Source organism: Manis javanica, chromosome 14 (assembly GCF_040802235.1).
Source record: "Manis javanica isolate MJ-LG chromosome 14, MJ_LKY, whole genome shotgun sequence".
In the NCBI taxonomy this organism is placed as follows: Eukaryota; Metazoa; Chordata; class Mammalia; order Pholidota; family Manidae; genus Manis; species Manis javanica.
In genome coordinates, this window is record NC_133169.1 from 6,038,736 (window position 1) to 6,064,368 (window position 25,633).

Sequence of the window (25,633 nt, forward strand, 5' to 3'; positions counted from 1 at the left end):
AGAATCCCTGCCTGCAATGTTCATATTTCAGCAACTTCCACTCCCGAGAACAGGTGGGGAGGGAGAAGGGGACTTCCCATTCCTAGGTCACTGTCAACTCAACTGGGGTCTATGTTTTTACAGCCTTTACTAGCATCCCACACAGCCCTTTTCTCATTTCATAGGGTCACAGTCTCATTCTCATCATTTTGGCTAAAATGGCCTTAAGCTGCGAAAGCTCAACTGCCTGCTAATACACTTCCTAAATTCTGGGATCGTGTAAGGTATCAGCACGGCTCTACAAAGATAGAGAATTTCATACAGGACGCTGGGGCACTGTGCAGCTAAGGGCCCGACCCACGACGAACAGCTTAGAGCCAGACGGAGATGAAGCGAGTTTCTAACTCAGGCAGTTCAGACACCAGCGTGTCCTCCAAAAGGGTGGAGTTTAGCGCCAGGTCCTGGAAGCTGTAACGGCCCAGATGTTCATCAAGTTCCTTGGAAGTCAAGACTATTTAATTCTGTATCTTTTTTCTTCTGATTCTCCTTCCCAAATATAGGCTGGCTCTAAGAACACAATATATGTTGCTGTACCAAACCTTCCTTTGAAATCTTCTACCTGCCTGCATTTCCACGCCCACCACGATCAGCCCGGGTCAGGTTCTCACCTGGGGATGTCAGCACTAATCCTCAGCACTATTTTCTTTTTCTGATTTTTATTAAAGTATCATTGACATACAATCTTATGTTGGCTTCAAATACACAACACAGTGGTTCAACAGTTACCCATAGTATTAAGTCCTCAGCCCTTCTAGCAGTCACTATACCAGCATAGGATGTTACAGAACCATTAGCCGTGTTCTCCATAATGTACTACACATGCTGTACTACTGTCCCTGTGACCAACCTATATTGTGATGGCAAATTATTGCTCAGCACAATTTTAACAGCACTTCTCCATTCCCTTTTCCTAATACACGATGCTGTGTGTACACACATTTGCATATCATCCCCTAGAAACACACATTTTTGTTCCCCTATTTACATCTCTCTCTGGCCTGGTATTTAAGCCTCCTAGGGTGTAGGTCTCCCTACCTCTGTCATTTCTTCACTTTTTTCTTAACTCCTTCCCCCTCAAAAAGAAAAGTACTAGAACCCTACGTATAAAGCCTCCTCCCCCAACTCATCCCACAGGCGCCCCCTTCCCTCTTTTCCACTTACCTACGTGACCCCCCCAAGGTGCACGTGCCATCATCCCAAAGCGAAAGATGCCTGCTCTTCTCGGCAACTTCCAGAGTAGGACCCGGAACACGGGCCTAGTACGACCCTCCCTCCCCTCGAGTGTACAAGGAGCTTCCTCATCAGTCTCTCCAGGTCTACTACTGCTGCCGTCCCCACCCCCGCCCCCAATTCACTCTCCACCCACTGCTACCATGACATTTCTAAGCATTATTTCATGCCCCTGCGGGACACCTTCCAAAGTCACAGACTAAGCCACCAACAGTGGCGGCCTCTAAAAACCATCCCAGGCCCTGGAAGACGCTAAGCGGACGAGACCTCCCCACCCCAGCGGAGCCCCCACGTGCGCCCCCCATGAAGACAAACATAGTGGTCTTCATGTAATTGTAGATTAATGATAGCAAAAAAAAAAAAAAAGGGCTGTCGGGACAAAAAATCTAAACCTATGGAAGGAAAGTGAACATAAATGATAGAGTTTACAAGGGAGTACACAATGATTCGGGAAGACACCCCCACTTGGGAGAGACCCCGGGCACTTTCGGTCTTCCCACCAAAACTCCCTCGGCCTGCTCCAGCGCTCCGACCCTGAGATTCCCAAACTGTGTGCCTCACAGCCCCGATCGCAGCCTCAAAGCCTGGGTCCTGTTTTGGCAGAGAACTGGATACAGAATGACCGTGGACAAGCCACTTAATCCTGGGCCTTTGAAAACTCAGTGATAAAAGGACCATCAATCACGCATCCGGGTTGGAAGGCTAAGACGAGGTTTACACAGTGCATAGCGGAAGGCCCCGCACAGAGTGACGCTTGGGCCCCCGACGCCGTGGCTGCGCCCGTGGGGCCGCCCATGGACCCGCAGCTCCCGGGGGGCACAGCTCCTGCAGGTCCCCGTCTCGTCTCTCTCACCCGCATACCAAGTGATGTGCCCTTAAACACAGGAACGCCATAAACACTTCCTAAATGATTGGACTTAACTTCTATACCTACATTTAGGAACATATGTTCAGGGACTAGAAGTCAGACTCAAAAAGGGCTGTCAGGATGGACAGTGACTGTAGTGGGGTGTGTGCGGGGCACTTGGTGAAGGGGGGAGCCTGGTGAACATAGTGGTCTTCATGTAATTGTAGATTAATGATAGCAAAAAAAGAAAAAGGGGCTGTCGGGACAAAAAATCTAAACCTATGGAAGGAAAGTGAACATAAATGATAGAGTTTACGAGGGAGTACACAATGATTCAGAAAGACACCCCCACTTGGGAGAGACCCCAGGCACTTTCGGTCTTCCCACCAAAACTCCCTCGGCCTGCTCCAGCGCTCCGACCCTGCGATTCCCAAACTGTGTGCCTTGGCTGGACTAGAATCAGTCGGGGAGCTTTTAAAACTCCCAGTGTGCAGACCTTCCGTATCCAGAAAGATGGAGTAGACGTACTTTTCCAGGTTCCCCCTGCTAACCACCACCAAAAGCTCCAGTCATTGCATAAAAAACACGCATAGGAAGGAAGACCCCGAAAGGTGGACAGGAGCAGGCAGACCAGCTCAGGGACCTCAGCACCCAAGGAAGGACACGGCACTGGAGTTTCCTGGTTTGTTTGCCTCACGTATCCCGGACTGGTTGTTGGAGAAGCCAGAGACTCAGAATCACCAACAGACAGCAGGAAAACATTCCAAGAAAAGCCTGGTTTCTCTCGCCAAAGGACTGGGAAAGGGCGACCTCACATGACAGAAAACTTTTAGACAAAACACCTCAAATCCAGTCAAACACCACAGGTGGAACTGCTGGATTTCTGCCCTCACCACACTGTAAGGAGACACCCCAACCTTACCTTCTTCCTGGGGACATCACAGAAGGCTGAACGGGGACGCGGGACAAGGCCTACCCCCTTCCTTGCTGGGTGTCAGGGGAGGCCTGGAGGAGAGGCGGAAGGTTCACCGCCACCCGAGGTAATAAGGCAGAGCCAGTGGCACCGACGAGAGCAGCAGTAATGAGGCACTCCTGCCTCCTCCCACGTGGCCACCCAGCTGAGGCCAGAAAGAATAAAGACTTCTACCCCCTCCCAACAGTAAGGAGGCACTGTCCCCTGCCCCCATCAGCACATTGGCAGAGGAGTTCCTGATAAAATAGTTCACTGAAATCTAAAATCTCCATAGTACCCAAAACACCCAAGTTTCAATCAAAACTCATTCACCATTCCAGGATCCAGGAAAACCTCAACATGAAGCAGAAAAGATAACAGACGCCAACACCAAGGTGGCAGATACAGTAGAATTATCTGACAGGGATTTTAAAGTAGATGTCATCAAAATTCTCCAACAAGCAATTATAAATATGCTTGAAACAAAGGAAAGAAACAAGTTATAAAAACTGCAACACCAGGCTACACCCCGCACTAACTGAATTAAAACCACTGAGCCACCAATTTTTTTATTTTGATGCCCCAACAATTCCAGTAGGCAGGCAGGTTTGAGAACCAGTGCTCCAACTACATGTTGTTCAAACTAAGGCGTCTATCAGACTCAACCTGGAAAACATATTAAGACACGGATCCGGGCTCCAAGCTACTTCAACAGCCTGGGCATATTAGTTTCCAAGTGGTTCTGATAAAAACCAAAGTTTGAGAACAGCTGCTTCAGCTAATCAAAGGAATCTGCAGGTGATTCTCACTTGAGGATATTGCAAAATTATTGATCTACAGGAGGAAACAGCTGCATGTAAGTGACCTTGAGGCAAGAGGTAAAGTTTCCATCATACTTAGGATATAGGTGCCCAGGATATAACATGTTTAACCTGAGCTGCCAAACTTAAAAAAGGAAAATCCACACACTTTGAGGGCCGATTTGAAAATGGAGGTACAGTGTAGGTACAAGTTATGTATGTTTATGGGAAATAGCATGGGACGGAGATAATATGTTACCTGTCACTTGGCCCATGAGAGACATTAATCTTCCTCTTGGCAGAAAAAGAAAAGGCTTCCACATGAGCACCTCTTTCCACCCGAAGAGACCAAAACAAAAAGGGAAGCATTTATAGAACAGATAAATGGACACTTTTATTTAAAAGCAAGGAGCTTTTCCATTGTGCAATCCGGACTGGATTTCCAATCAAAATGCAACATCACCTCACAGGAGGGCAGTCTGTCAGCAATTATACGTCCCCAGGGACCACAGGGACTTTGAGCAGAGAGGACTGGTCCCTAGCAACGGGGCTGGGAAAGGCGAGGAAGAGGGCGTGCGCGCTGACAGGAGGAAGCAGTGTGGCGACAGGAGTGGAAGGCCACCGTTCCACAGGAAGTGCTCGGGCAAGGGCCCAGCAAAGAACACCACTGTTCGGGAAGCAAGAGCCTCCAGAGCTGCCCTCCTGCCCGGCCTCCTGCTCCCCCACTTCCTCACAAGGGCCTCATTTCCACATCTAGAGATCAACGCACAGCCCACCAGAGGGGTCTTTTCAGGAGGCCCGTTGCCCACTGGCACCCAGCAGCAGGCCGGTCTCTGGTCACAGACATAATCTTGCTGGAAGATGCCAAGACCACCACCTTTAATAGACCATGTGCCCATTCAATTAACCCACAAAGATGTGCCTCAGTTTCTTCATCTGCAAAATGGAAACAGTAACGCCTACCCTCATGGGGCCACTGAACTAGTTAACTAGTTAACATATGTAAAATGCTGAGAATGATGCCTAGAACATGGTGACTATTTTATGTACATCAACTCTTGGAATTTTGAAGAATAGACAGCACAGCTGTGAATGGGACACCCCAAGCCGGACTGCTGGGGTTTGACTCGGGGATCTTTCCATTACTAAATGTGGACTACGAGAGGCCAGTTACTCTGCCTCTCTCTGCCTCGGCTTCCCCAGCTGTGAAACTCGGATAGTAAGAGTACATTAACTCAACGGGCTGTTGGGATTAATCATTTCATAGAAGAAGCTTGGCACACTGCCTGGAACATAGTAAGTGCTTTTTAAATAATAGTGATTATGACGTTAGCTTTCTATGTTGTGGGCAGCTCAAGGCAAGCACGTGGGGAATTCCCTCGGCCCTCAAGGAGGCTCTGGCCCAGACCAGGCGACAAGAGACGCACACATCGGGCCACCAGGGCTGAGCAGGCAGCAGGCACGCACGTGGCATTTCTCTCCAATGGACTCACACACTCCAGCGGGCGGATGGGGTGCGCATGCTGAGTACAGGTACACCAGTGCCTGCTTCCTGGCCACTCCTTGGCAGGGAGTCCCAGGCCTCACCCAATCCTCAAGGCTGATCACTTCAACAGCTCCCCTGGTAAAACACTGTTAGCTTCAAGAAAAAAGTAGGGAAGAAACTGCTGTTCCCCGTTCTCACGGATGCTCCGTAAGTCTCACTGAAGTGCCACAGAAAAGCAACCAGGTTACACACGGCGGCGGGTACAGGAGCAGGGGTTCTAAAGTGTCCCAACACTTTGGGCACAGAACTTGCTGGAAGCGTCATTTTTAATAAGTTTTAAAGCCAGCTGCTCTGATGCTTAGAAGGAAGCATGATGCTGAGTATAAAAAATTGAAAAGGGAAATATAAGCATCACAAGATATTAATTAAAGCCCATGATGCAGGATTCCTTCGAGTAGATTTACCTCTGCTTAAAGAAATACTCATCCAAGAAATTCAGTGAAGGACAGTGAAGACAGACAACATACCATACTTAACAAGATTCTGTGATTTTTAATCCTAACCAGGATTAAACGGCTGGAACAAATGTGATGGGGGCGTGAACCAGAAGCTAGTTAACCCGTTTTTATCCCTTCCCAAGGCGGCTGACAGCTTTTTTAAGCCCACAAAGCAGTCTTGCTGTCTGATTCGCAATTTCAGGAACCACAGCAATACCACAGATAATTTTAAAGCAGGCATGTGAAAGGAAGACAATGCCCTACTAAGCCTCTGCATTACAAAAGAATGGAGTGTAGGACAATTCCATAGATTGAAACCATGCACAGCTGAAACTTAACTTGCAATTTGTAGGGCTACACGATGACGATAGGAATAGAATGACTGTGCCGAGCACTGTGCTGGGCATTGACATGGAACCCATTTGCTCCTCTCATTAATCCCCTGACGTGTGTGACATTTGTATTCTCTTTTTACAGATGAGGATACCAAAGGAGAGAGGTTAAGCAACTCAGACAAGGTCACACAGCCAGGGAGGGACGGAGCCAGGATTTGAACCCAAACACAGTTTGGCCCCTGAGTCTACGCTACGCATGCTACACTGTCAACCAAATTCATGTCATGAACAGTATAAAACAGCAACTTAAAGGAAGCAAAACAATGAATCAGGGGGAAAGTATATTAATTGATTAAAAAAAACACAACAGATGTGTTTTTGACTCATGAATGACAATTATCTACTCCTGGAATTGGCCATGTGTTCTATAATCAAAGACTCTAATTCCATTGCATGTCCATCACTGGAATTCCATTCAGTTCAGGAAAGAATGCTCATTCATCACTTCCTTGGGAAGTGGCACTCTGTGAGGTGGCAGACGCGGAGTGCTCCTGGGTCCCTCAGGTCACTGGGGTCTAAGTAAGAGAAATGGTCAGGTGGGGACTGGAGCCAGCTGAAGCATCTCGCATCTCCCACTCTTGGGTGACAGGAGAAGGCCCTGGCAGTCCTCGTAGACAGCAGCTCCGAAATTACATGCATTCATTGAAAATACATTTTCTGTATGTAAGGCAGCTGCAGGAGACACCGGGGGCTTGAGGATCAGACGGGCAGGCAGCTCTAACGTGTAGCAGGGTCTGGTCGGTTGTTCAGCGGAGAAGAGGGACCAGTAACACCCACTCCACCGAGAGGCATGTGGACTGGGCCTGAGACGTGGGCGGGAAACTGCACAGAGGGTTTGGGGAACCATGAGTGCTGTGGCTGGGGGGAAGCACAGGGTGAACAAAGGAAATTGTTCGAAAACAGACAACCCTGAATGCCAGGCTAGGAATTTTGGGTGAGTAAAGGAAATTGTTCAAAGACAGAGAACCCTGAATGCCAGGCTAAGAATTTTGGATCTACTATAGGAGGCTTAGAAACTTTTAGTGTTTTGGAATAGAAGGACAACATAATTATATTTCGGGAAAATTAACAGAGCCAAAAGTTTATAGGAAAAGTGGAGGCCTTCCGAAGGTTACTGAAACAGTGTGGTGAGAAGTGGTGAGCATGTGAACCAGCCGGAGGGTGGGAACGCACAGAAGAGCCAGGTGTAGGGATGGACGGCACCGAGAGAATTCAAGGATGCAGCCACTGACTGGATGTGAGGGCACAGCAGAGAAGGGCCTGGCCACAGCAGGCATTCAGTTACCAGCCAGTGAGTCGGCCGCTGTGTGACAGGATTCACACAGAGCTCCAAACTGGCAGGGCTGGGTGCCCGAGAGGCTGGTTGGGCTGTTAAGAGAAGTCTGAAGTCAGCAGAGAGATTTGATTTGCAGCCTGTTGAGGGATGGGGTCAGCAATGTACTCACTGGAGAAGAGATGGCCAGCAGGAAGCCGGAAATAAAGATCTGGAGTCTGAACTGAAGTAAGGGACCCAGGAGCCAACCTGCGCTAACAGAAGAGGCCAGAGAGGATGGAATCAAGCACTCCAGGGGAAAGAGCGGCCAGCAAGGAAAACGTAAGGTCGCAGAGGTGGGCGGGCCTGGCCATCCGAAGGCCTGCCCCAGGGCTGAAGCAGGCGTATCAAGGACAAGGGCGGGATGCTCCGGAAGAAAAATCAGAATGCATGGGGACAGAGAAGGGTGACAGCAGGACAATTTCTATAGAGTAGCCAGGACCGAAGGCAGAAGGACACAGCCAGGGACTGAAAGGGCACCGAGAAACTTCAGGAAGCCGACCACTCTCACAGGCGCAAGGAACTGAAGGGCGTGTGTTCATTAAAGACAGAGGGAGAGAAGACTTTTCACACGGGGGGAGGCCATGGCATAGTCTAGGGCACAGGGGAGCGACCCAGGAGGGGGGAAGCCAGAGGATGCAGAGCCAGGGGGAGGGGGGAGTGAAGGAGACGGTGAGCAAAGGAGAGGAGGCTAGCAGGGGCTGGAGGGCAGGCAGGTTTCAGAAAGAAGGAAGATGGAAAAAGTTTACTGGACTCCATCATAATCAAAAGTGTTTGTGTTTCAAAGGACAATCGCTATCAAGAAGGGCAGAGTACCCACAGAAGAGGTGGACATATCTGCAAATCTAAGGGACCAGAGTACAGAACATGCAAAAAATTCTTGCAACTCAATTAATAAAGAAATGCAATACAAAAAATGGGCAAATGATCTGAGTAGACATTTCTTCAAAGAAAACAGACAAAATGGCCAATGAACACATAAAAAGATGTTCTACGTCATTATTCATCAGGAAATGCAAATCAAAACCCCAATGAGATCCCACTTCACACCCACCAGGCTGGCTAGAGTCAAAAAGCTAGATAATAACAAGGGTTGGTCAGGACTAGAGAAGTCAGAATCCTGGTTCACTGCCCGTGGGAAGTAAAATGGTACAGCCACACGGGGAACTAACCCAGCAGTCTCACAGTGCCTTGATATGGTCACCGGAGGGTGTGGCAATTTCACTCCTACTTATCCACCCAAGAGAAATGAAAATTTCTGCATGAATATTTGGCACACAAATGTTTACAGAAGCATGATTCATAACAGCTCTTTTTAAAAAGCCTTTATATCCATCATTTAACAAACGGATGAACGAAATCTTGTACGTCACTGCAATGGAATATTACTTGGCCATCCAAAGGAATGAGGCACTGACACAGGCTACAACTTGAATGAACCCTGAAAACATGATGCTAAGTGAAAAAAGCCAATCACAGAAAGAAAAAAAAAACATGTATTATATGATTCCGTTTATGTGAACTGTCCAGAATAAGCAAATCTAGAGACAGAAAGTAGATCAATGGTTGCTAAGGGTTGGGATGGATAGGAGATGATAGCTAGATGTGATATATGGATTTTTTTTGCAAGGGGATGAAAATATTTTAAAATTGGCCATGGTGACAGATGCACATATCTGTGAAATATACTAAAAACCACTTAATTGTATATTTTAAATTAGTGAATTGTATGGGATATAAATCATATCTCAATTAAGCTATTAGAAGCGGGAGGAAAAAGGAAGGAGGAAGGAAGTTTTCTCCCCAGAACAGGAAGGAAGAAGGAAAGCTGAGATCAAGTTTGCAGCACAGGACAAGGCAGTGCAAGGGACAGAAAGGATCACGGCATGGCCACAAGGTGCTGAGAGGGGCCAGAGGCGGGCAGGATAAGTACAGCAGGGAGGTCACTGGGGAGCAAGGGGCACCTCAAGGCAACCAAGGTGTGAGAAGGGACGTAGTGAGAGTCAAGGCACTCGGAAAGTGCGGGTCCCTGGAAGCCACAGCATTATGAGTAAGCAAAAATCAACAGTGAGTCTGATTAGGGCCTTGAATATAGATGAATGGCAAAGGTCAGCCGTACATGGAGCTGCATGATTTTGACCATTAAAAGGCCTGGGCCTTCTTGGGCCAAGGAGACATGACTGAAAGCCATAACGTCATGAAATGTACGGCGAAGGTAGAAACAGACTTGCCCATCATCAGCAAAGCACCAGCTGGGAGGAACACCCAGGCCACCTGTGAGCCATGTCAGGGCCAACAGAACAGGCATCATTCCTGAGCGGGGCCATATGTTTGAGACTCGTCATCTCCCAACAGTGGCCTGGGCAGAAGCTAACAATGGGTTTAAAAGTAAATGCACAAATACCTAAGAAGGTGGAACAAACTCTGACTGCAGTGATGACATCAGAGAGGCCGTCCACCTGAATCCCTCCTGGCCTAGGTCCTGAAGACAGGACCCTGCTGGTGGGAGTTCACATGCCCAGGATGGAGCGGCGTCAGTTCTGAGAGCTCTCTACCACACACCGCAAGCTCAGGCTTGAGTCAGAGCACCCCATTTCTGGTGAGCCAAAGGGTGTGATGTCCTCATCTGGAAGCCCTCGACAATGTCTTCAAGAGGCATCCATAGGCAGCCTGCTGTGTGGTGTGGACTGCTGGAATCTTTAAAATGCACACCATGGAAATTATCAACCAGTGAAGCCATTTAGCAATGAGTCAAATATGGCCAGAGAATTTAATTCAGATCTGACCAAGAGCCAACCCAAACTGTACAATCACAATATACGACAGATCTATTTACTGCTCTCAGACTTTCTATAACTGGTCATTTCTTTCTCTGAACAATTTGGTATTGCCAGCTATGACTATATCTGAGGTTGGGGGAGTGGGTCATACACAGAAGCATGATATAAGGTCCTCAGTGAACACTTGATATTGTTGGTGAAGGTATATACAGAGAGGAAAGAACACAAAACTTGTGGTAGACTGTGATCCCAAGATGGCTTCAGCATCTTTCTCATCCCCCTGCACTCTTGCAATGTGACCTTGACATTCCCCATCAAGAAGTGAACTCTACGTCTCCTCCCCTTAATTCAGAGCCAGCCTGTGGCCTGATGTGACCAACAGAACGAAGCAGAAGTGACCCTGTGTCACTTTTGCAGGCCAGGCCTTAAAAGCTTGTCTTCAATGCTTAGAACACTCCCTCCGGAAAGCCAGCTGCCGAATCAAGGGCCACCTTGTGATGAAGAAATCCATCCAAAGTCCCCAGCAGAGCCCACCACCGCGTGGGGGACCACCCAGGCACCAGCCACACGAGCGAAGCCTTCCAGGACCTGCAGCCCCAGCTAACTGAAGCCAAGTGAGTGAGCCAGTCAACACCACCGACAGAAGAACAGCCCCACCAAGCCCTGCCTGAATTCCTGACCCATGAATCATGAGCAAATTAAACAGATGCTGTACAAAACCACTGAATTTTGAGGTAGTTCGCTCAGATCAATAGAGAAGTAAAACCAAGTTAAAGCCTGGAAACTCGGGATAAATCCGGTTCTGTTCTTATCCAGCTATGTGACCTTGGGTCAAAGACTTCCCCTCTAGACCTCAGTTTCCTCATCTCTAAACTGAGGAGGTTATAGGAGGCGAGTTAAGGTGCTTTCCAGTTCTAATGGGCTGCACCATAGTGCAGGCCAGGCAAAGAGTGCTATGAGTAGTGGGGAGCCACCTTCCCAGGGCCAGGGCACAGGGCCAGGGGACAGAGCCGGGGACCAGGAGTCAGAAGCGCCGAAGGCGGAGTATTAAACAAGCCAGGCCCCAGAACACAACATGGCTCACAGTAAGTGCTCACGAAAGATCACTCTCGTCATTTTCTCATCCTCTCAGCTCTGTGACTCTAGGCAAGTTAATCTCTCTAATCCCCAAATTTTTCCATCTGAAAAATGGGGATAAACACTAATGTTCCTGTTTCGACACAAGGCAAAATCACCTACAAGTGTAACACAGAACTACATTACTAATACTCTTATTACCCTTCACACCACTGTCATTAAAAGTCTCCTCCTCACCCAGCAAATAGAGACGGTCAGCTGATGGCCCTGGCCACCAGGAGGGCACACTGGGAGAGGCAGGTATGGAAGGGCCACACTGCAAAGCCAAGTGAAATTTTACCACCCACCCACCAGCAAAAGTCAGCCAGCCAGCGCCTGTGCTCAACACAGAAAGTGGGTATCCCTTAGGGCCAGCTCTCAGCCCAAGGGGGTATCTGCAAACAGCCCAACATTTAAAGTCTGAACAATTTCCCAAGGAATCCAAGAGGTGCCCCCGGAGGATGCCCCACCGGCGAGCTGGGATTCAGACCACAGCCCAGCACAGAGTGAATGAACAGTCCATAAAAACATGAAATGAATAAGCACTGGATTTGGGAATCCAAAGGCAAAGCTCCCAGGTTTAAATCCTGCCTTTGCCACACACAGCTGTGTGCACCAAAGCAGGCCACAGTCTCCTGGAGCCTCCACTTTGTGTCTAAGACAGAAGGAGACCCGCCTCTAGGGAAGCGGTTAGGATCACATGAAGTACTGCAGGTGAAAAACGTCCAGAATTCTGCTCGATAATTAAAGTATGGCGTTGGTTTTGTTTAAGTGCACAGAGCCTCAGACACCCAGATGCCCTTCAGCCTTAACCATGACTTTTCACTCTCTGCAGAACCCTGAAAATGAGTGGCTTCCACCCAGAGAGTCCCTCCATCCAGTGCTGATTCTGAAAGACTGCCAGCCTTTGGGAGAGACAGACATGGGCTCATTTTCCAAGGGTACCTGACAAGGCAGCAATAATACATTTTACCGCCTGTGCTTTTCCAAAACAAGGGACGAGAGTGGTGTGGACTGAACCCGGAAATCCCAGTGACTGTGCAAGTTCACAGACACTTCTCTGGAGAGCTGTGGAAACCAGCTGGAGGAGGTGCTTGCTGGGCGCACATGGGACAGAAAAGCTCCTGCTTCCCCCTGTAATCAGGTCTTGGCTGAAACGGTTGAATGTGCTGGTGTCCAGCCTCCATTACAAAGAGCTGGGAGTTAAGACCCAGTCCTTAAAGTCAGCCCTGTCCTTTCTTCTCTCTACCTTGCCATTCTCAAAGCCAAACCCTGCCCTGGGAACACACCCCGAACTAACTGTGGCTTCCCCTCCTTATCCAGCGCCACTGTGTCTGAATCCAGGGAAGTTACTATAGGAACTACATCACACAGCCCCCAGACATTTGCTTAGAAAAGACACTGCATGTTCGGAAAGGGAGGGTAAGCTCCGGCAAATTGAAGGGGAGCCTCAAGCCGAGTGTTTCTCCAAGTCTGGTCCCCATCACCTGCATTAAATCACATGAAATACCCATAAAAGTACACAGTCCCAGGCTCCCCCCAGATGAATCAGACTGGAATTGAACGTGGCAAGAATCAGACTTTTTAATCCCCTCACCTGGTGACTCATGCATGCTAGGTTTTGAGACCAAATGCAAAGACTGTAAGAATAAAAAGGCTTGGAATCACTTCTCATCTCTCTTCTTACCTTCTTCATTCTTGCAAAACAGAGCACCAGTGAACCAAACACGACAAAAGCCAATTTCCCAATTTGTTATGTCCATGAAAGTTAAATCGTGACTGTGATGAAAACATACTTTAATAAACCTGCTCACCAAAGCAACAGGCCCAGACACAAATTAACTCAAACATCTGATCTGAGCCAACCAGATCTAGTCTGAGAGAAGCAAGGTAAGATCTTGGCTACAGCCGCACTCGGGTCTCTCGGCCACGCCACTCCGCATTCAGTAGGGCTGCATGGGAGGGGGGCTCCTCGCTCTAGCAAATACAGTCGGGGGAAGGTTTTTCAGGAAAAAGGACAAGAAAAGGTAAGATTCACCAACTCGCACATCTCCACGAGAGGGGGAAAAAATCTGAAGATAACCGACATTAGGCACACGTCAGACACTCAAAGATGTTTCGCGAATTGAAGGAAATGGCCACCTGATGGACTCATCCCAGCCTGAGATGTGAAAACCCTGCCTCTACAAAGGCATGAAGGAGAAAAGGGAACAAAAAAGGGATGGAGACGAGGCTATTTCCACATTGGAAGTACTACCCCTTTCAAAAGGAGCAAGACCCAACCGACATTGTCACTTACCAGTGACAGGCGCACAGTAGGCGCTGAGCGTCCCTGGGTCTTTAAGTCACAGGGGAGTCAGACAGCATGAAGCAAGAGCAGCGGCACTTTCCGTGGGCAGCGGGGACCCCAGCTGTGATTTCAGAAACCAGACCTCCTCACCCTGGGGAGAGCATCACGGGGAACCAGCCCCATTCACACCTGACGGTCCAGTACAGAGGCTGCGCCCACCTCCTCCCTCCCCCAGGGACCTGGGGCTCCGGCCTCAGCGCTGGAAATTCCAGGCATCCCCACTAAATCCTTCAGCGGCGGCTCCCTTCTTAGCTGCTGAAACTTAACCTTCCGCCACTAAACTAGCAAATGGGCAGCTTTCACCCCTCCCCCGCCTTCAATGACTGGCACTTGCAAAGGAGTCGTGGCAGATCAGGCATTTAGGAAGTGACTCTGACACCTGGCACCTAAAAGCGACACCCCTGTATTATTTTCCTCACTTAGGGAGCAGGCATCCCCCTCTTTAAAAGACCTTCCTGAACGCACTTCTCCCACGGGATCCCAGCAGGTAAATAGCGCCAGCGCTTCCCGGACCCGAGTCCAAAGAACCAGGTGTCCGGGCTGCGCTCACCCACCGGCGCGGCCGCCGCGGAAGGAGGGGATCCGGCGAGTAACTCCGTCAGCCCCGGGCGGGGGAGGACGGAGGTGTCCGCAGGTGGGCGGGGGCAGCCGCAGCGCGCAAACTTTGCAGTTGCTCCTTAGCAGTTCTGGGCAGGAGCCGGCGCATTACGGACGGAGAAGGGGAGTCGCCGCCTAACAGAAGGGCCCCCCGACCAGCCCACCCTCCCGCGCTGCGGCCGGGATGGCTGCGCTGCCAGCCGCCGGGACGCGGTGCCCGCGGGCCCCCCACCTTGGCCTCGAAGCAGATGCCGTGCTGGAAGGCGTCCTCGTTGTGCAAGGGGATCCGCAGGTCGTGCCCGTCGTCCACGAGGTTGTACTTGGTCTTGCTGGGCATGGTGACCGCGGCGGACCGGCTGCTGCAGGGGCGGCGGCGGCGGCCGGAAGGACTGGCGAGGGCCGGGAACGGGCGCCCAGGGCCGGCGGCGGGGCGCGGAGGCGGCCGCGCGGAGCGTGCGCGAGGCGGCGGCGGCGGCGGCGCGGGGCCGGCTCGGGAGGGGGCGGCGGGCGAGGCGGCCGGGAGCCGAGGCGCGAGCGCCGGGACGAGGGAGAGGAGGCGGCGGCGGCGGCGCGGGGGCCTGTCACGGAGACGCCGGCGCGGGGCCGGCCCCGAGGCTCCTCCCGCGGGCGCGCAGGCCCCGCCCACCGCCGCCGAGCAGGTGAAGGTCCCGCCGCCCGGGAGCCTCGCCGCGGCCGGGGGTCTGCAGCCGGACCCCGCGCGCTGGCGGCGGCGGCGGCGCCCGGGACTGTTTGGTTTGTTTGGGGAGGGGGAGGGGCCGTGTGTACTGTTTTGTGTTTAGGTTTTTCCAGGAAGGCCCCCGTCCTGGCCGAAGAGAAACACGTTGTTAATGCCCGGAGGCCGCTCCCTGTCGGGAGCCGAGACTGTGCCCCCGGGGGACCGTCGCAGGCGCTTTTTGTTCCTTTGTGCGGCGATTGGTGACTTCGTAATGGGGGTGGGGGCCGCGCTTTGGGGTTAGTTTTCATCTTTAAGAGCCATCAGCCTGTGGAAATGGGGTAGGCAAAAAAAAGTACTACGGACAAGAGAATCCACAGCCTTTTTATTTTTCTTAAACAACCTTTATAATTAGGTATGAAGAAAATGAACTTACAAGTTATTGGTGTATTAGAATAATATATTAATCACATTAATATTCCTATCTCAGTAAACGCTTGAGTTCACCTGGCCTGTTGCTAAGAGGCCCGTTCACTCTTCTTCACATCAAGAGGTTTTGCCTTCAAAACAGGCAAATGAAGGGATCATAGGAGGAGTGAGGGACCAAACGTTCAGTGTCCGTCAAACCCCTATAGGTACAGGTACATGACAGCTATGATCGACATAGCTAAATAGTACCCCAAAGTCATCCAAACATGCGTGCGCCCGAGCCAGTCAACCCTGAAATCACTGAGACCGAACGGCCAGCCCTTCTGCTGAATCCATCACCTTAAACCTGCTTTTGGTACCGGGGGAACATCCTTGCAAGCCAGCTCCCAAACCGAACATCATTGACCGCAGGGCTTGGAATCCTTATGAAGCATCATAATGCTGCTCGCAAAAGGCGTGTCTTCCTACACCATGTCCATGATACATTTACACAAGAGAATGCATGATTGCCATAATCACATTTCCCATTGTGTCACAACCTGCTAAAGAACAACTGCCCTTTCCTATATATTGCCTTCTTCCTATCTACTGAAATGACTGGTCAAGATGAAGCATCTTCTGAGATATCCCCTTCAATAAAAACAAGCTGATCACTAGAACAAATTAATCACATGTATTATGCTGCATAGACTCTATTGTATTCATAAATATTAGTAAGAGCCAAAAATAATTTGCACCGAGGAAATGCACGACTTAACCATTTGCATAAATATAGAACATGAAAGTCTAATGCATGTCTGACTCTCTGAATGTCACAGTGGTTTTAATATGCGTCATAATGCACTCTAAAACCTGGCACAGGAACTCGGCATTTTAAAGACAAGACCTTAAGTAACTGCTTCATTTACATCTCATATTCCCTCCTTAATTTAAAAAGTCTGACTCCAGGCAGCCTTTTTTTCTAGATTAACTTGGGTCCCACTGGACTGCAGAATTTGCCGGAATTTCATATCTAACTGTAACGCATTGTAGATCACACACAAAAAACTGAAGCCCCAAAGGTATTTCAGGTTCTAGTACAGAGACTACTACCTAGTAGACATCCAATAACTCTTCATTGAATTGAATAATAATAATAGCTAATACTCACTGAGCTGCTTCTGTGTGCCAGGCATTGTTCTTAGAGCCTTACATGTATAATCTCATTTAATATTCACAACCCTAAGGCTAGCCCCATTTTATGAAGAAACTGCAGCACAGAGGGTTATATAACTGGCCCATGGACACACACTTAAAAAAGGAAAGGAGTTAGAATTTGAATCCAATTCTGTGTCAAGAGGTATTTCCATCACCGCCTGCCTGGATTACCATGAAAGTTTTCTTACTGCAAATGAGATGCATATCAAATTCAGGGTCCATGTTTTATTTAGGGATGTATTGTTGCTAAGCTATACACATTCCATTTCGGTTAGATGAAATGTTCCAAAAAGGAGAGGCCTCTTCCCTGCTTTGGCCTCTACCTAACGCAATGTCACAGCCACAAAGGCATAAAAACACCCTTCTTGCAGAAACAATGAACATCCAGAGTAATTTCCTTATTTTTTAGCAGTGATTTCAATCTTGTTTTTGCACCTTTAAATATGATTGAATTTCACCCACAGCACTTCCAAATCTATAAAAAAAAAAGTCAAGTTTTATTTCTTAAAGTAAATGATGGGGTACATGTATCCCTTTCCATATCCTGTATTTTAAACAGTGCATAATGCAATTTTAACTTAAAGTGCGTTTAACTGAAGTCTAAATTGCCAAAGCATACAATATTCCCTATGTTAAATTTCATTAAAACTTTGTTTCAAAACGAATTGGAAAAAAAATTCCTCAACCACAAAACTTTAGAACTGGAAGTTCCTGGGAGATCCTCGAATCCGCTCCTTCAATTAATTATAAAAACAAAGAGAGAGAAACCCAGGGAGATTATGTAATTTGCCTAGTTATCATTATAGACTAGCACTCCTAAACCAGTAATATTTTCCTTACCTAATGATTGGTTATAATAAATTCACAGCAACTTTATTTTTAGCACATATTTGGGACAGAGAAAATTAATCTGTTCTCGATCATAAAATACCGGCTTTGCTGTGTTAAACACTTCCTGTGCATTGTCTCACTTGACTATATAACTCATTTTACAGATGAGGAAACTGAGACTGAGAGAGGCGATCAACTTGTGTACGTCAGAGAGCAATAGATGCTAGGAATCCTTCCTTGAGTATAACCAAGAAAGAATGAAGAGTAACAGCTTGCTCAATGCTGCAATACATGTAGAGCTAGAACTCACAAAAGCTTTGTATAAATAATGATATTAAACATTAATAACAGGTAATGATTTCTTTTCATTAAATAATACTTAGCTCCAAAAAGTTCAAATTATTTTTTTATGGCACCATTTTTACCTAACACTGTCTCCCCAGGTCATGCAGAGTTGGCAATCATTAGCCCATTTTAAAAGGCGGCAAAAAGGTATTAAGTGATTTCTCCGCACACACACCCCCCAAAAAAGTATCCTTTTATCACTAAAGGTATCTGATCCAAGTTTGGTTTATTATGCTTTTTTATTCTAAAAGCATTAAGTTGGGACATTTGCAACATAAGAAAGATGATTCTAAGAAGTCTCACATGTTCTGATCCTGGCCTACATATTTTTTCCCCTTAATTGAACCTGAATCCACCACCTACACCCCTGTACCAAGGGCAGGCCACATTTCCTATTGCATCATTTATTTCTGCTTTAAAGGTAAGGCTCTCTTTTCTACAAAATTATGCACATTATGTTTTATAAATTGAATACTCTTTCAAATCGACTTCCAAGACAGTAAGACCTTTCGAGTTCCAAGCTTTCAGACACCAGGAGAGGAGGGAAGGCAAGGTGAGTGGGAAGCGGTGGTACGAGCTCCTTCCTCTGTAGCCCTTTCCCAGCCATCCCTGGACCAGAAAAGTCACAAACAAATAGTATCCAAGGTTTTGGCCATGTCTCCTGGGTCTGCAGGCTGCCTAACAGCCTTCTTTCTCCTGGGACATGTGTAGGGAACTAGGAGACCTAGAGAAAGAAGCAGGGTCTGGAGAATTTTCAAGTTGGAGGAAGTTGGAGGATGGCTTGGTTTCCCACAGAGTTTGAGTCCCCTTTCTGATGTAGATTCCTCTAATCGCTCCTGGAAGATGTAACCATTCCCTGCTTTTCTAATTCAGATTATTTTTCAAAGTTAAAGTTGATAGCGATGTTCCCTGACCCTGGTTGATATTGCAGGTGAGATATATTTATTGAGTCAACAGCTTTTGATCCAAAAGCCTTTTGGTCCAAGGCAATGAGATCATATTTAACAGATATCACTGCTGTATTAGTTTTGCAGGGATAACAGTGCAATGAGAGGTATATATCCTTACTGAGACAGGCACTCCTAAGTGTGGAACAAATGTGTGATTTAAGTATAAAAAGGAGAGGCACCATTTCTCAGTGTCACAGGAGGAAAGGAGAAGCATCAGTGGACTGGCATGGTCAGGAGAAGCTTCCAGAAGGAATTCCAAAGAAAGGATTTGAATAGAACACAGCAGGAGGAGAGGAGAAGACAGAGTCAGGGTCTGTAGAGACATGAGCCTGCACGTGTCTTCAGGGGACAGAGAAGAGACAAGCTCCCTGGACAGAGTTCCTGCAGAGCCCACTCTGTGATCAGCCCAAGCAGCAGAGTGGAGAGAGCCAGGGGACCCCTCCAACAGGAGGTGACCCAGGGTGCTAATGCAGAAAGATCATCCCCTCATCAAAAAAAGAGAAAAAAAAACAACACGTTACTTGACCCTTTCATTAAGCCAACGTTGAAAAATGGTGCTAAAGCAGATGGTTGGATTTCCCATATTGTAAGATGTATAGATGGTTGACTGGATCGTCATCGTGCTGTTTTCCTGTCCCCACAAATTAAGGATGGTGAAAGCAGATCAACCTGCAGCCAGGTACGGCTCAGCGTCACAGATTCCAAAGTACCCCCACATCGCTCGCTGCCACGGCTTCTATGTTTTGCTTCTGTGCCCCTTGAGCCTCGGGCCTTCTCACTGACAAAGGGAGGATTATTGGTTCTCTGGTTCTGTTTGACTTATTGGTTGGTTTGTGCATTTGTTTGTTTTAGTTCCATAACGGCGAGGAGAATTTTCTGTGGTTTAGCAGCTCAGCTGAAAATGGATTTTAGGACCTTCACTTTTACTCCCCCCAACTTAAGTCTGGGACTGTGGTCATCACTTATCTATTTAAAACACAATGTAAGCCCAGCTGCTGAAGTCGGGGCTCGTCTGCTCCACTAAATCTGTCCTGTCATTGTAACCGATATTGGTTCCTCCTTATAAAACCCACATTCTTCAGATGAGGCAGGCCTCCTGAAAAGACTGGAAGCACTTGAAGCACAATATAAGTAAATATTTTATTTTCAGATCTCTCCTTGGAGGTGCAAAGCTTTTAAAGCTTCCTCCAGACTCCCCACTAGAGTGCTTTAAAAAAAAAATTTTTTTTAGAAGGAAAACTATGGCTGTGCGATGCACACAGGTGCGTTTGGGCATTTAATCTTCCCTCCCAGGACCTGGATTGCCCATTTCGGGCTTTCTCTGTTTTGAGAGCTCAGTTTCAGCTGCCCCAGACTTTGATTAGCATAACAGGTTCTGCTCACCTTACACTAATGTCTTTTCAAGTACACACAAACCGAGTGGCACAATGTTTTTTTAAAAATCACAAGCATTTCAGGAAAGCTACCAAATGAAGTGTTGAGATCTTATCCTCATCCAGCTTTAACAAGTTTCCATCACGGCCAACTGCCTCATTCCCTTACAAGGTCTCGAAATCTCTTTCATAAAGCCCTTGACATCACTAACTGGCCTCTCTCCACACGGCTCAGAGCATTTTTCCTGAAACAGTGCTGGAGGGGCCTCAAAATTTTCCACCTCTCCGAGCAGCCATGCTGTGCCATTCACTGGCCAAAGGCAGCCTCTGTAATCCGAGCTCCGTGTACATGATAATAATAACACTTTAACTGCAGCCAAGTTTAATTCAGAACAAATGTTCCTTGAGTTTGTACCTTTTTGGAAAAGCAGCCCCGCCTAACAGCTAAGACAGAGAGGGGTCGGGGTAAGGATAGAAGTGGAGTGGAATTTCTTAATGCAAATCTGATCGACCATACTAATATATGCTGAGCACATTCCTAACGTACTAGTGCGGTCCAGTCACCTGCCTCCTTGTGGCCCATGTCCATCTGGGAGACAGAGATCATCTCCATCACCGCCTGGTGGACTTCTGACACATACTCCAAGAAAAGTCCTTACCAAGCCTAGTGGTGGAATGGGTAAACTAGTCAAATTTTCTGCTTAGTGGAAGTTACCGTGGATATAGGATTTACCTATGAGAATAAGATTAAGACTATGACACAAAGCCCGCTCAGCTATTGTACACCTATGTTCATAGCACTATTCACAATAGCCAGAAGGTGAAAATGACCCAGATGTTCACTGACCAATGAATGGGTAAACAAAAGGTGGTATAGACATACAATGGAATATTACTCAGCCTGAAAAGGGATGCAATTCCAACACATGCTATGACATGGATGAGCCTTGAGGACAATAAGCTAAGTCATTAAGCCAGACAGGAAAGGACAAGCAGTGTATGACTCTGTTTATATAGGGTACCTAGAAGAGGTGAATGCAGAGAGGCAGAAAGTAGATTAGAGGATAAGAGGGGCTGAGGGGAGTGGGCAATGGGAAGTTGCAGTCTAATGGGTATAGTATGTCTGGGATGATGAGAAAGTTCAGGAGATGGATGGTGGTGGCTGCACGACGTTGTGAATGTGCTGACTGCCACTGAATCCAACATTTTAAAGAAAAAAAGCATGTTTCTGAAGATAATGTAATGGTTTCTTAATAAGGGACTGGGGTTTCTTGTAGACCTGCAAGGTCACTGCTACAAATATCAGAATCATTCTGCTGATGAGCAGAAAAGTTCTGTTAATCAGAGTTTCTTCTGAGAGGGTCTTAAATCATGAGGAATGTACTCTCTGAGACTGAGTTCTTCTGGAGACCAGCTGGCATATTAAACAGACAGAGAAGGGGGACACACTTTGGGATGTTAAGTTACCTGAAACCCCATTTGAGACCATCTCAGGTGCTACTTTAAAGTGTTTTTTACAGTTATTTCCATGAAAGTTTAACAGATTTTAGAGCCTGAACGGTTTTATGAAACTGGTTACCATCTGAACATCAAGGGTAGGGTAAAAAGTCTCTTAATTTCCCAGCTGTTGGAGATGGACATCATTTCATTTCAGTATGTCTTTACTCAGTACCTACTGTATGTCATTGTTATGAGATACATCAGCTGTTCACCAGATATTTACTAGTTGCTGACCGTGTGCCCCATAGACTGCTTTGAACAGAGAAAGAGATAGATGTGATGATTCTGTTCTGCAGGAATTCACTTTGGTCTGTCAAGGAAGGAAGACTGGTATTCCAGTAGTACAAGAACAAAGCAGTAGAGTGCCTCAAAGGGAACAATACTGATGCTATAAGGGCTCAGAGGGAGGGAAATCACTTTGTATGGCAGCCAGGGACGGGAGGCCTTGGGAGGTGACATAGGAAAAGCTTCGTGGAGGAGGAAGTATTTCAGCTTGGCATTAAAGGATTATGTTACGTCCTTGAGCAAGATCAGAAAAGGGAGTTCCAGGCAGAGGAAAGAGCCAATTGGAGCCGTGCTGTAACTCAATGTACTTAAGGCAGTAGTGCCCCACCTCCTCTGCAGATGCATTCTGAGGTTCACCTGAGGCTTCTCTGGGGTCAGCCAATGAGTCCTACTCAAATGTCTGCTGAGCGCTGCAGGCCCTTCCCAGCTTAGCTCAAGGGGCACGGCCATCACGAGGAAATAAGTCAGGCTTGCGAAGGCCTGTCTGAACTCAGACCTCTTCCTGCGACTTTGTGTCCTTGGGCCAGAAAATGACTGGCGTCCCAACAACACACTTTTTCTCTTGTTTTAGCCAACGACAGGAAAAGGAGCTAAAAAAAAGTGGACGCTCACAGCCTCTTCAGATCTTACCCTGGGTAAGCGCTGTGTGATTCCTCTGAACATGTCCATTGTTACACCTCTCGGAAACCTACTGCAGTTACTTATTAACATAAAGGCCGGAACCTGTTTGCCTCAGTCATGTCTGATTCATGAACACGTGGTTATCAGCAATCGCGATGAGAGCATTGATCACCTGGGCTTCTTTCTTTATCGGCTGTGCCATGACAAGGAAACCACGAAAGGTGTTCAGAAACGTGAAGCCAGCAGTTGTGTTACAGTTTGACATTTTGAAAACAAATAAATTTGCTGTTTTAACTTTAATTTGTTCTTGACCACTCAGGAAAAATATTATGGAGAAAAAATTTAATACCATGCATAACCCCACCCTCTGTATGTTGTGCAGTGAATATTGTTTTTAAACCTTCAAATCTTTATTTTCACTGACCTCTATTTGAAATGTTGCATTTCCTTTCATTATTTATATATATTTTTTTATTAAGGTATCATTGAGATACACTCTTATGAAGGTTTCACAAGAAAAACAATGTGGTTACTACATTCACCCTTATTATCGAGTCCCCTCCCATACCCATTGCAGTCACTGTCCATCAGTGTAGTAAGAATGCAGTGAATATTTCTTAAAATCTTTCACATAGGTAGCAAACAGGGCTTCACTATCTTTTCATCTCATGAGTTCAATTAAAACCATTGTCTTAAAAAAAAAATGTTTGCTTGTTTTGGGGTCACAGGTCCTTACAGAAAAAGAAAGGCCAGGTAATGCTCTGGGCAGAGAAGGAAGCCATAGGCCTGTCTTACACTTTTGTGCACGCACGTGTACATGCATACACTCACACGCATGATCTCAGGGCAAGAAGGAATTGTGCCACCTCCGTTCTGTACTCACCTGTACCCCTCCCCCACAAGGCAGAAGGATAAAACCCTGTATGTCACAGCACAAGTGATTACACGGTGTCCCCTGAGAGTCACACCCTGCTGGTGGCATGTTTTCTTGAAGTAGCTACTGTGCAGGGAAGGTGGGCCTGGCCCCCCAGGAGGGGAGGGGAAAGTACACAGATGCCTCCTGGGATGTGCCGGAAGTCTGATCTTGTCTCATTTAAATGTAACAACTGTAACAACAACTGCGGAGGCCGCAGATCACTGACTCTACTTGTAACTAAGGACTAAGATTTCAAAGTCACGCCAAATCCCACACAGCATCTACGTGTGGGAAAAGATACAGGAAGAGGCACCAGGGCAAACTTTTCCAAATGCCCAAAGTTGACCTGATGCGTGCACGCGCGCACATGCACACACGCACACACACACACACACACACACAGAGCTGTAGCAAAGGTTTGTGGGTAAGGGCCTGGCTGTCATACTGCCTGAGTTTAAATCCTGGCCCCATTACTTATTAAGGTAATTAGCCTCTCTGTGCCTTATTTCCCTATCTGTAAAATGAAAACAATAGTGGTATCTATGATGTTGGAGATATGCCTCAAAATAGCATGGGGTGGGAGAATTAGGTGAATGAAACAAGATTAGCCATGCATTGATACCTGTTGTACATAGGGATTCATTATATTGTTTGTCTATTTGTGTATGTTTGGAATTTTCCATTAAAAAAAAGTTTGAAGCAGAATTATTCACAAAAGTGAAAAGGTGGAAACTACCCAGATGTGCTTCAACAGATAAATGGATAAATAAGATGTTGTGTGTACATACAATGGGATATTGCTCAGCCTTTTATATAAAGGGATGAAATTCTGTTCGTCATGCTACACCATGGACGAACACTGAGGAATTTGCTGCAGGAAATGAGCCAGTCACAAAAGGACAAACAGCATATGATTCCACTTATAAAAGATACCGAGAAGAGGCAGATGTATAGACAGAAAGTAGAACAGAGATTGTCACAGACTGGGAGGACAGCAACGGGGATGTGCAGTCTACCAGTTACAGCATTTCTGTTGCAGATGACCAAAAGCCTGGAGCTGGGTAGTGGTAACGGCTGGACAACAATGTGAACATACTTATGCCAGGAAACTGTACACTTAGAAACGGTTTAGAGAAATTTTATGTTCTGTATATTTTACCATGATTTTCTTAACAAATCTTGGAACAGCGAGATCATGCATGTCACTTACAGGCCCAGGCACCTTGTAAATTCTCCATATTCGTTGCTATCAACCGAGGCACAGCCCAGTGGCATTACTGGTGCTTTCTGACAAGAGGGGCCATCCAGCCTTCTAGAGGAATAGGTTACATCATTTGGTGCCCAGGACTTCTCGGAGGCCCTGTGTCCAGTCCTGGGCTGCAGCCCTGGCATGAGGGCTCCTTGGCATGGCAGGGAGGCATTCACAGCCTACGGACTACGAAGCATTTAATGTTTTCTAGTCACCACTGCTGGTTGTCAAATGAGCTGGGGTTACCTCGGCAGAATAGAAGCAGGCCTCCTGTGTCCAGCAGAGACGTAACAGAAAATTTGCAGGTTCCCCCAAGACCCCTCTCAGCCTACTACAAAAGGGGATTTCTGCAGACTGTACCAGGCTGCGGGGCAGCAGTGCAGGGGTTCAGTCCACACAGAGTGCCCTTGAGCCCACTGCAAAACTTCCCCAGCTACTCTCCACAGCCACCCTCAGAAGGGGGCTCCCAACACCCACCGAGCAAGAATCATAATAATCCTGGCACTTTGGACACACACACACCACCTCTCCCTTTCATGATAAAAGTAGGATATTTTCTTACCGTGCCTTATAGTTGGCAAAGCCCTTTTGTTTATATTATCTCCCTCAAATCCTCACAAGAACCTTCTGAGGTTCCCGTCGTGCAGGTAAGGAAACAAAGGCTCAGGGAGGTCGTGGGGTGTTCCCCAAATCTCAGAGGCCCAAGCAGAGGAACTAGGTCTGCAAGGCAAGCCCCCCCGTGCCTACCCGACACTTCTGTGCTTTCCTCCTATTTACTTCTGACTCGCGCACCCCACTCTGGGTGCCTACAGCTCCCTTGATGGGAGGGGCTTTCTGGAAAGAGGCACATCTGCAAGGCAAAG

At 47.5% G+C, this 25,633-nt stretch overlaps 1 protein-coding gene across 5 annotated transcripts in view; it reads right to left on the bottom strand.

The window, feature by feature from the left end:
* Positions 1-16,334, bottom strand: part of LOC108405971 (carboxyl-terminal PDZ ligand of neuronal nitric oxide synthase protein) — a 251,651-nt gene extending 235,317 nt beyond the window's left edge. Inside the window, exon 1 of one of the 5 annotated variants that reach the window (XM_073222112.1) lies at positions 14,634-16,301. In XM_073222112.1, the coding sequence (XP_073078213.1) occupies positions 14,634-14,738 (105 nt within the window). In that variant the 5' untranslated portion in view covers positions 14,739-16,301. Of the gene's footprint in view, positions 1-13,753; positions 13,874-14,633 lie in introns of those variants that run through there. The other 4 variants (XM_037023722.2, XM_037023723.2, XM_073222113.1 and 1 more) reach the window with 4 other exon arrangements.
* Positions 16,335-25,633: the final 9,299 nt, after the last annotated feature.